Raw genomic sequence first — 12,626 nt, forward strand, 5'->3', positions numbered from 1 at the left:
CTTGTGAGCTGATGAGGAAATTATGTAGTTGCATACCTGCCAACTTTTACGTATTTGGCGTAAAATTTTATTTTTATATTTAAAGTGGTAGTAAATATATACTATTTTTTCCTTTATAAACTTAATTTTTAAATGATTTTGATCACCACTATTTTTAAAAAATTTACGCATATATATTAATATGCGTTACTCTCAACAACTTCAGCTCAAGCTCTTTCAATTACAACCTATTTCGTTGCTTAAAATTGAAATTTTAATTCCATTTTAATACCACTGGGAAAAATCGTAATTGAAGGGATTAAAAGTTGGCAGGTATGTAGTTGCATTTTTTTCCGGCTTTTTAATATATATATATTTTTTTTAAATTGAATTTTAGTTTTTCTTTGTATCTTTGCAATAATCTTTATTATTTTCCATGTTTTTTTTCAATATTTTTAATATATATATTAAAGATGCCAAGTTGCCCCGCTCAGTAAAAAACTATTTCTTAGTGGTAACGAAATTTAAATTTTAGTTTAGTATTTATCATTTTAAATCATTTTTCCACCACTACATATCAAAAATTTGTAGTTTGATATGAAATGCAATTTATATTACAGTTATCCATACCCTCCAACTTATGAGGATTTTGAAAATAATTCTTTCTAGTGGTAGCGAACCAAAGTAGAAATTTTTAAAGCAAATGGATCTCTCATAAAACTTTTATCAGAAATTAAGAATCTAGCCATATGGCATGCACTTTTATAAGTAATAGTGGACAAGTTACGCTAAAATTAATTTTTTTTTAAATATTAAGACATTAATTTTGCTACCGTCTGATAAGGAGATTTCTGAAACTACGGAAATTCCGTAGCAGTTGGAGGGTATGCTGAGTTATCTAAAGGTAAATGTTTAAAGAGTAGACATTATTACCCTTATTCTACAAGTTTTATTATTTAATTCGCTACCAATTTATTCAAAGATTTGAAAAAAGTGGAGCAGTTTGCATCCCTGAATGCATATTTATATATAATATATAGTGATGTGCAAAATAACTTCAAATTAATTTTATTTTATCAAGGATTATATATTTTGTTTAAAACTGTGCAGGAGAAAAAAAATTGTCAAAACCACGGTGCAAGTTGGCTGCACCGTGGTTGCAGTCAGATGCTTCGTATCGCAAATAAATATTTTCTATTGGTAGCAAATTTTATTTTTGAATTATGAATTAGTAAACTTAATTTATCTGTTTTTCACACCACAACTACTTCTAAATAATTCGAAAGGTTTATATGAAGTGCCACTTTGTTACAGTTTTTTCCTGTTGTGCCTTTTTAAAAATTGGAAAAATTTATCAACAAAACGCCATCGCTTTGGTGAAGTTTTCTCGAAAAAATTAAGACTGGTAGCTTAATTATTTCATTCTTGAAATTTTATTTAAGTAAGACAGTCGCACTAACAGTAATTACAGATTTATTAATAATATAAAAATCAATATTTGGCCATTAATAATATTTTAAAACTTAAGGGTATCCAATTATTCTAAACATAAAAGCCCTTCCACTATTCTCGAAATGTGATTTTTATGTCAAAATTGGATGTTAACATTTTCGTTTCGCAGCAGTACTTTTAAATGTGTTAGCCTAAAATCAGCAATTTTAGTTTAGAACTTTCCATCATTTCTTAAAATTTTTTGTTGTAGAGCTCTTATTAGTTGAACTTCTATAAGTCGAATCGGCACAATAAATGCTAATTATGAAATAATGTGGTTACCAGTCATTACTAATTTCCTTAAAAGTTTTCTCAAAAAAAAAAAAAAAAATGAAAAACGGGTTTATAGGATACGTAAGGTTTGAATAAAATAATTTTTTTTTAATTTGATTATTATTCTATAATTGAGGAGTTACTCAGTATTCGTAATCTACCAACTAGATACATTTCGTTTTCTTTGTTTTTTTTTCTATAACTTTTTTTAAAGGACTGTGATAACTTACAAATTAACCCTTTCATTGGTGATGGTATAAAGACAGTCGACCATAAATTAACCATTAAAATTATAATAGTTTTTATCTAGAGTCGCGGTGGCTCAGGGATAAAGCGTTTGCCTTCCAATCAGGTGAACCAGGTTCGAATCCCAGCGAAGGCTGGTCGATACGAAATCCACACCGGCTCGCACCGACCACAGTGCTGATTTGAAATATCCTCAGTGGTAGACGGATCGTTGGTTAGAGACCCCTTGTCCTCAGGCTAACCGTGGGAGGTTCTAGTGGTCTTCATGTCCATGTAACCCGAATGCGGTTAATTCCATCAAAAAGTCCTCCACGACGACAAATTTCTCCCAATACTTGATCCAGGAGTTTCCTCGCCCTCTGGATTGGGTTCAAAATTACAAGGCCATGAAGTTGAACATTAGTAGCCGTAAAGCTGGCTTGATTGGCTGGATCCTTTCAATGCCCTATTGGCAAGTGTATACATCTGTGATTATGTCTCAGTTTTAACTTTTCAATTTTAGCACTATATTCATTTATGTCATTTTATCCTTTCACCTTTTGACGGTTTTATGAGTTGTATTTACGGCTGTTTTTGGTGAATTGTTAGATTTTTCGTCTTGTATTGAGGGGTCCACCAGCTCTGGCTCACAGCTCACTCAGTTTTTACTGGTTGTCTCAGGGTTCATAATTTTTGTATTTTATATATATATAATTTTTGTATTTTATTTATATAAGGGTTAATAAGTTTTGAATTTTGTATATACATATAATTTTTATTTTATTTATATAAGGGTCCGTTGACCTTTTAAATGATCCATTGTATTTGGCGTATGGGCCTATTGGCCTAGGCCGCTGTATATATAATAAATTAGTAGCCGTAAACCCAAGAAATTGGGGCGGCTGTTCATCGATGGTTACAAAATAAAAAGTTAAGATTAAACAGAAAAACTTTTTAATATTTTATTCTCGAAAAGTATGCATTTAAAACACAGTTCAAAGATATGAGTTTTCAAGAAACATACAAGAAACATTGCATAAATATTTCACAATTACACAAAAAATCTGATTAAATTAATTTTCAAATACACAATTGGAATGTGGAGTATGGTGACAGTTCATTGCACAGCACACTAGTAGTACTTGTAGGCAATACATAAAATCACATTTGCCTAATAAATTTCGCAGCAATAACAATCTTTAAACTAGGGTTCACTAAAGTTTCTACATTTATATATATATATGTATATCGTTTTTATGTTTATAACATGTGTCCATTCCTCAAAGGGTTCAAGTAGAAGAATGAAATCTGATTAAACAGTATTATCAGTGAGTTATCAGGGAGCAATATATATTTTCGTTGTAACTAGATGCATAGTTAATTCAATATTTAAGTCATACGCTTGTATAATGCAAACACTAGTATGTTAACGTTATGGGATGGTATTTGCTATGGCTGCAAAACATGAAGCTGTTAACTTTTTAATTGTAGGACAAATTTAGCGCAGTAAGAAAAGTTTTCAGCAATGATGTCATGAATATGTAAAAAAAAATGTATGCTAAATATGTCTGTGTTCAGCTTTGATCAATAGCGTCAACATTTCTGTATTAACTCTAGGTAAACAATCTTTCTTTTAGCGGCAAATGTTTTGGAAAATTTTACATGACAAAACTATTGACACGATTTCAAAGATCATGCTTAAAGCTTTGAAGATATGGTGTTCCATTTATTGTTGAAAAATTTACATCAATCAGAATAAGCATACGGTATAGTATGAGCTAAAATTATTCTTATGTAAATATCTTATTCTTATGTAAGTACAGGGCAAAATAATGTGAACAATTTTGTATTATCCTTATGTAAATAATCTTCCTTTTAGCGGCAATTGTTTTGGAAAATTTTACATGGCAAAACTATTGATACGATTTGAAAGATCATGCTTAAAGCTTTTAGAAATGGTGTTCCATTTACTCTTGCAAACTTTACATCGATCAGAATAAGCATACGGTATAGTATGAGCTAAAATTATTCTTATGTAAATATCATATAGATCGATTTCAAAATTGCTGGAATTAAAGCAAGAAAGAAGATATAAACTTTCTCTCTTCACTTAGATCGATCTGAATTATGCATGCTTAAAAAATGGCACAATTCTAAAAGCTTCAAGCGTTATCTTTCAATTTGTGGCAACGGTTTTGACAAGTAAAATCTTCTAAAACATTCGCTGCTAAAGGAAGGATAGTTTACATATATACAAGGGATTCCATTTTTTAGTCCTGTAATATGGAAATCAATACATAAAATCAAACTGTGTGTATTTTTAAAATCTCATGACATTTGCTTATGTAATCGTCAAGAAACTTAATTAAATGTATAGTTTCTGAATAAAATATAGAAAATTGTTTTTAATTTTTTTCAATTAACAATAGTTAGTTTATTTTTATTATGTAAGTATTCAAAGCTTTTTTCGTGAACTATCAGAAACCTTATAAGAATACAGACATATGAACGTTTTGTAAAGAACAATAATTATCGGTTACAGTTTTCCAAATTTATAATGATTTTCCTGCGAAACGAAATATCTGTTCCCGTTATATTAACACTGTAGTGTTTGCATTAATTTGTTGTCTTCTTTCATAGTGAGTCTTTATTCAGTTTTAAAATATTTATATCGATGAAGTGTAAAGAAATCGGCAAAGCACTTGGAACAAACGATAAAATTGTTTCTATCGTTTATATATTTTTGAAATTTCAATGGTGGCATCGAATTTCCCAAGTTGAACCGGTTGCAAATCTGCCTGCTCCGTGACCGGTTACGCTCGAAATATTCATGTTATGATCTAATCTTCTTTCTCCTAAAATAAAATTGGGAAAATATTCATTAGTAGTTGAAATATACAGAAATATCAAAATTGATGCTCTCTTATTAAGAAAACAAAAACTTAAACAGCCTTAAAAATACAGAAGGTGTACCGTAGTGGCTGCATTCGATATGAAGTTTTTGAATTAGTATAAAAAATGATATCTAAAATCTGTAGCCATTTGATGTAACAAATATTTTTTTTAATTAAGAAATAAAAAAGAATTCTAGAAAAATTATCAAACAGCAGCGGTCGCCATAGCAACGCATCCAATGACAACGCATGCGCACTGCATGGTCCCATATCTCAAAAATAAACTCACAAACTTAATGCATAACAAAATTAAAAGTGAAAAAATGAATTTAAAAAAAATATCAAACAGCGGTCGCCATAGCAACACATGTGCACTGTTTACTATTACTCTTGAACACAGTTGAAAAGTGCGGACGCCATAAAATCCAAAACAAGTCCCATTTTGCCAATGGATAATAAAAAGTATTCCAAACTATGCGGAATTATTACTAAATTCGGTATGAGCAAAGTATGGAGTAAAATCATCAAAAAACTGCCTAGCAGTGGTCAGCGTTCTATTAAAATTTAAGTACTATTAAAAAAGTAGGAAAAATTTCATCTATTTTTAAAAGAAACGTGATATTTTAATAGCCACGGCATGTTGTCAATTTAAATTATCACAGTTAGTTCTAAAATTGAAAACAGTGCAATTTTTGAATTAAAGTAAAATCTAAAAAGTAAATATTTTGTAAACTTTAAATTAAACTTAAATAGTTGTTTGATAGTTTAAAATAAATACGCTATTATATTTACATTTGCAACCACAGGTATAGGAGGATAGGTATGCCTAGCCTGTCTTAAAGGAACAGACATGGCTTCATCTTTAGATAAACTAATTTTCAATTATTTTAATCCTTGATTCGTTTTTATTGAACTCAATAGTGATTACTCAGAACTTTTTTTTAAATCGATTTAACAAATATTCTAAAATAGGTGTAAAAGGTAGTCATTACAGAACAAAATATATTTTGTACGTAATGATTCTTGCACTAACTCAAGCAATAAGTGTTTTCAATGATTTTAGTCAGAATAAAGTTATTTAGAATGCATGAAATTAAGAGTAAAAATCGTATTTCTGTAAATTTATTGCATCTTTGTTATCTGAATATAATCAAATTTGTTGATTTATCTATTATAATTTATCTATAAGAATAACCTATTTTTTTAAAAGTCGTTGACAATTTTCCTATTCGCCTATCTATATTGCAACAGCCGTTGAGCAGCCTACCTAATTTTAAGTTTATGACTACTAATGTACTACCGCAGCCTTGTAATTTTGAACCCAATCCAGAAGGCAAGGGAACAACTGAATCAAGAATTGGGAGAAATTTGATTTCGCGGAAGACTTTTTAATGGAACTAACCCTCATTTGCGTTATACAGAGAGGAAAACCACGAAAACATCCCACAACAATGGGATTCTAACTCATTATCCATCTACCTTCGTAGATGTTTTACGGCAGCACTGTGGTCGGTGCAAGCCGAGTGCGGAATTTGTATCGATCAGCCATCGCTGGGTTTCGATCCCGGGTCACTTCCGTGAGCAGCGAGAGCTCTATCCTTTCAATTTTTAGTTATCGAGCAGCCGTTTTTTAGGATATAGAGCTTTTTCTTTATAAAGAGGTGCCCCAGGTTCGAATCGCAGTGGTAGCTGGTTGGTACAAATTCTACTCCAAGCTCGCAGCGACCACAGTACTGCCGTAAAATATCTTCAATGGTAAATGGATCTTGAGTTAGAATAACCTTGCCGTAGGGCTGACCGCGGAAGTTTTATCTAGTTTTTCTCCTCGTGCAATGCAAATGCGGGTCAGTACCAACAAAAAGTCCTCCATGAAGGCTAATTTGTTCCAATGTTTGATCCAGGAGTTCTCTCGTCTTCTGGGTTGGGTTCAAAATTACAAGACTATGGCATATTATCTGAATGGACATGTCAGAATTTAATGTTAAATATAATTGTTTTAACTGGCAACTTGTAAGCGTAACAATGAAAGAATAGAACGGATTTTTATCGATTTTCTGTTATTTAAAAGCATTGAAAATTTTCTTAAAACTAACAACAACAAGACATTATTACACTTTTATGTATTTCTAAGAGAAAAAAAAATAAAGAACGTTTTCATATTATGCATAGTAGATATATTAATTGCTCTAATTAAGTCTCCTTAGTAAAAATTTTACTTTGGTTTTCTAGAAACAACAAACAAAACTTAAAAAATATTAGTTAAAATAATTATACAAATGTTATAATTAGTGCTTGAATATTTTAGAAGTATTAAAAGATATGTTTTACGACATAACAGGCAAAATTAATGGTTCAATCTAGTTTGCGAAAAACGGAACAACTCGAATTTTTAATATAATTAGCTGTACCTTTTTTTCATTTTACATTGGCGGTTAGAGAAAATAAAAATCTTCACTAACTCTAATTACGTTCGGTTAAAAATACGACATTTTTTCCCTTTCGTTAATGATAAATTATATTTGTTCATTATCATTTAACCACCCACAGCTGTTATTTCAGAAAGTAATACTTTGCTTATTTGTAATAACGCTTTTTTGATGAAGTATACATTGCTACATCATGCAGAATTGTTAATTTAAAAATTCTTAACAAAACTTAAACTAGGTAATTATTTATGTTTCATAAACTACATTATCTTAAGAAGAAATAACAGAAAACAGTGCACAAAAAAAGAAACGGACCACCTTAAATAACTTTTGATCTATTGATCGGATATTCAAATTTTAGGACTCAATCTTCTTGGTTACAGGGAGTGAGCTCCAAATATGATATTTAGTGCAAACTATACTTTAAGTTTCAAATTAAGACACAAAAACGTACTTTCTCGTAATAAGTATACCTTTTTAAGGCGGATTCGGATTTCTGACCACCGCAATATAGAGGGTATGGTACCAATAGTTTGGTCAGTAGAGCGGTCTAAAGTCTGGACCTATTAATGTTTATTTTACTTATTGCATATTCTGGAAATATATTATATTCCATATCTGGAAATTTTTACAAATAATTATGTGTGAGACGCGATGGCTCAGGGGATAGAGCATTCGCCTTCCAATGAGGAGAACCGGATTCGAATCCCAGTCGATACAAATTTCGCATCCGGCTTGCACCAACCACAGTGCTGACGTGAAATATCCTCAGTGGTAGACGGATGATGGGTTAGAGTCCCCTTGTCATCAGGCTAACCGTGGGAGGTTATCGTGGTCTTCCTCTCCATGTAACGCAAATGCGGGTTATTTGCATCAAAAAGTCCTCCACGAAGGCAAATTTCTAACAAAACTCTATCTAGGAGTTCCCTTGTCTTCTGGATTGGGTTCAAAATTACAAAGCTACGGAGTTTAACATTAATAGTCGTAAACCCATAAAATCAGGAAGGCTGTTCAACGACGGTAATAAAATAAAATAATTATATGCAGAACATAAATTTTAGTGAGTAGTTATAATTCTTTATTTAATAATAGTCAAAAAAATTAAAATTTTTGGATATACAATTATCATCATCGTTATAAGGACATATCAAAATGCAAAATTTGATCCAAATCGGAGCAATATTTCTTAGAAATTCTTAAAATACAACTTTCTCAAAATTCAATTTTTCAGGAGCTATTCGACTGATTTCACTCAAAATGTGCTATTTAAAATTGCTTCGAAATGATTCTTTAAAATAATGTGATTGCATTCTTTAAAAACCTCGAACGGTTAGCCTGACTGCAAGAGGATTCTACCCCATAATCCGTCTACCACTGAGGATATTTTATGCCAGCACTGTGGTCGGCGTGAGACGGATGCAGAATTCGTATCAACCAGAAACCGCTGGGATTCGAAACTGATTCACCTCATTGGGAAGTAAACACTATCCCCTAAGCCACCGTAGCTCAAATAAGGCTTTTGTCGACAAGTTGAAGATCTTCCTGCTGTCAATTAGAATGCTTTTCAAAGAAGTTTTTATGTTCTTTTAGAATACGTTCAGTCGCCAAGCTAATTAAAATATTGATTTTGAGGAAAATTGTGCGCTTTAGAAAAACATTAGATCCGTTATTTCAGGCCAAAAATATACAACAAGCACGTATTTTTATCTAATGGCCATTTTTATAGTGCATTGTGGGAAAATTTAATATTACATACTTTGCTTGACAATATGTATTTATGAAACATTCAAGTTATTTCTTTAAAATACTTACCGACATTTTCTCTAATGATGTATAAATAATGGTCTTTTAAATTCTCACTGGATTTCTTTGAGCTAATAAGACACCTTTGTCGTATCACTATAGGTTCCGATGTGGTTCTAAAATGAATAGTAGTAAAGAAATTAATATAATATTATTTACCTAATTTCTTTTACATTAACTTAAACACAGAAGTTAAAACACATTTTTAACACATTTCCTGAAACTATTGAAATGAAATTTTAGTTTTATAACTTTAAATTTAAACATTTTAATTTGTTTAGGTTGAAACAAAGAAAAAAATTCTGAAATTGAAGTTGTTGAAGAAATTAGAAAAAAGTGAAGACTGTTATTTCTAAATTTTTTGAAAACTCAATTTTTCGAAGAACATACGGAGTCTTGCAAAATGCTTCATAATTAACAAGAATCTACAATTAGTGAGTAACTTTTTGTTTACTGCTACCTATGTAACGTGTAATCTACATACCTTTGCTTCTTTTTTTTTAAAGATTAATTAACTAGTTTTTCTAAGAACTTAGGGGGTCCTGCAAAATGCTTAGTAATGAATAAGAATTAACAATTAGTGAGTTCTTGTAAGATAACTTTTAGATCAGTGGTTTCCAACTGGCTGCCCGGGGACCGCATCCGGCCTGCGAAGCCTTTTTTTGTGGCCCGCGAACTAAAATATATTAGTTGTCATTTTTTGCGGACAATTTTCATAAAAAATCTACACGAGTTTAAAGTACTTTTCTCGTTAATAAAAACCTAATTTCTTCGTTTTTGTGAAATTTATCATACCAACGGTGCAAAAAAAAATTATTTCTCAGTTTTTGCATCCAAGAAAATATTAATTCAAATACAAAAATAATCGTGTATGTTGTTTTAGCATGCGTGTATCAGAAATTATCTCGAAGAAATTCTCCGATTTAACTTTTTGAAACCACTCATTTTGGACCTCGGCTTCAGATCGATGGGTAGCAAATTAATTGTTTAATACATGGGTGCACGTTAAAGTTTTTTAATGCGAATTAAATATTTTTAAAAATCTACTTCTTATTTTAATTTGTAATTCTATACTTTTGTTTGTTACAACTTGGTAAAAATCTGATAGTAATATTTAATGTTCCTTCAAATATAAAAGAGTCCTACTTAAAATTTTGATAAAGTTGCGGCCATTTGATTTTAATTGTGGCCCCCGGCCTCATGTAAGTTGAAAACCCCTGTTTTAGATAATGATAAAAAAAAATTTTAATATCATTTATGTACATAATATTCATTTTCCTGTTAACATTTGCAAGACTGAGTTAAAATCTACAAAATGCAATATTTAAGTACTAAATAATGGCTAGTTGTATAGCGTTTTTTGTTAGGGGTTATTTAATGTATAAGCTTAGCTTATAACCATATTGAGAATGATACTGTAGGTATTTGTACTGATATACTAATAGAGAAGAAAAAATATTAAAACCTTAAAGAAACGTAGTCCAATAACATAGTTTTTCGACCTTCTGGCTTAAATTATAACATATACATATATTTAGTATTTTTAGTTGAGTTTGCGTCAATTAAAAAAAAATCTGATATATTAAACAGGCTCTGACAGTTAGCAGATTTTGTCGAAATTTTTTTCAGGAAATGATCTTTTCAAAAAAGAAAATGTTTAACACTCGCTTTTATATTTTTTACAAAAAGAAATTTTCTTAATGTTATGGAGTGCGAAAACTAAAGATGATCCAGTACTTATTTTTTATTTAAGTTCATCGATTTACAAATGGAACATTTTACTAGAAAATACTTCTCCTTCGCATGGACACTTATTTGGGTGTTCCATTACTTTTAACTAATATCAATTTCTACTAGATCACAAAATGGTTTACTTTTGCACAAAGGTAAAAGGTCATTATAAATACCATGATATATGCATTTATTCTTAGATATTGTCAAAATCTACACGTTCTATCAGAACCTCAAATATTTTTTTTTGGCAGGACCTTAAAATTGGGGAAAATGTAATTGGATAATCAACGGAAAGTTCGCGATCCTTAACTACCTCTACCAATACTGAATACGCATGAAATTTGTTAGATAAGCAGCTTTAAGCATAGCAGAAACTAAATCGATTCACAAATCCATAGTGAAAAACATTTTTAGAGTTTAAACATGATGTCGTAGAGATCCTATGTGGATATTTGATGTTTTCATTTTCACCATTGATGAACCTAAGATTTCATCTTAAATTTCAAAAGGGAGGGAACCTATTTATCTTCGAGTCTATTCCTTTCTCCTTTAATATCTTTAAATAGCTAATGTGTATAATATTTTACATACAAACAGTTATATAGTGAAACTCTTAAATGGAATGGTAAAGGTCTAAAAGGCTTTCCATCACAATGGCGTCCTCCTGCCCCTTGTACACATTGATAGAACTATAGATCAATTTGTTTATAAAAAATTTTACAAGTACATATGCTAGCTTATGCTCGTAAGACGATGCCTCGTGGATGAACATTTCAGCAGGATAATGGTCATAAGCACACCTCATAAATTTACAGCTAAAATAATTGAAACTTTGAACCGGCAGAGTCAATCACCTGACCAGAATCCAATAGAGCACCTTTGAGAACTCATTGGAAGAAAAGTCCAGGCATAGAAACATTCATCAAAATCAGAACTCCTTCAGAATCTTCAGTCGAAATTTGAAAAACTTCGCTCTAGAAAACTTTGTTAATGACTAGACGATGTGCCGCAGTCAGCAAAGCAAAAGGATTGTCAACGAAGTATTTGAAATTCATTATTACTTTCTCATTTTCTTAATTTTATTAAAAGTCTAGAAAAACTGAGTCATATCAAAACTTTCGATTTCAATATTTAAAATTCTCGTTTTGTGTTTGTTAAATTAAAAATTTTCAAGTCCATTATTAGTTGCTCCCAATGCAGGATGACTAAAACCACAAATTACTAATTACAGATCGTTAAGAATTTTTGCTTGCAGAAAAGGTTCAAGCAGAAAAACATATTGTCTCGAAACTTGTGCTTCCTACTCTTTACGAACATTCAAGTTTATGGCCAATTCTTTACAGTTGGTATTAAAAATAAAATGAATTCTAGGTACGTGATGCGTTAAATATTTTTTTTTTATATTAATCAATCTCAATTGCACATATAGCTTAACATAACGTTTCCAGAAGAAATTGCCCTATAAAGGGTTAACCTAATTTTTTCTCAATTTTGTAATCTCTGTTTAATAGCTGCTAGTGACTCTGATGTATGTTATCCTTAATCATAATGTATAATAACATACGATAAAATTATAACTGATCATTCAAAACAAACTTCAGTTATAAAATCCCTTAAAGTATCAATAATCATATCTTGTTAGAAATAGGTATGCCACATACATATTTTTAGGTCTCGTATAGAATCAGGGGTCTGTTTAGAAGAAATTTGGCACCGTTAACGGACCCTTCACAAAATATCTTTTCATAAAAACGGACCCTTCACAAAATATTTTAACTTAAAAACGGACCCTTCACAAAAT

General features: G+C 30.7%; 1 protein-coding gene across 2 annotated transcripts in view; it reads right to left on the minus strand.

Annotated features, from left to right (window-relative positions):
* Window positions 1-2,905: 2,905 nt before the first annotated feature.
* The window catches only part of LOC107441423 (rho GTPase-activating protein 18), a 279,885-nt gene continuing 270,164 nt past the window's right edge, over window positions 2,906-12,626 (minus strand). For both annotated transcript variants that reach the window (XM_043043811.2, XM_043043812.2), the window contains exons 17-18: window positions 9,101-9,207; window positions 2,906-4,823 (exon numbers count right to left, since the gene is read on the minus strand). In XM_043043811.2, coding sequence (XP_042899745.1) covers window positions 4,720-4,823; window positions 9,101-9,207 — 211 coding nt within the window. In that variant the 3' untranslated portion in view covers window positions 2,906-4,719. The remainder of the gene's footprint in view (window positions 4,824-9,100; window positions 9,208-12,626) is intronic.

This window comes from Parasteatoda tepidariorum, chromosome 9 (genome assembly GCF_043381705.1).
Source record: "Parasteatoda tepidariorum isolate YZ-2023 chromosome 9, CAS_Ptep_4.0, whole genome shotgun sequence".
NCBI lineage: Eukaryota > Metazoa > Arthropoda > Arachnida > Araneae > Theridiidae > Parasteatoda > Parasteatoda tepidariorum.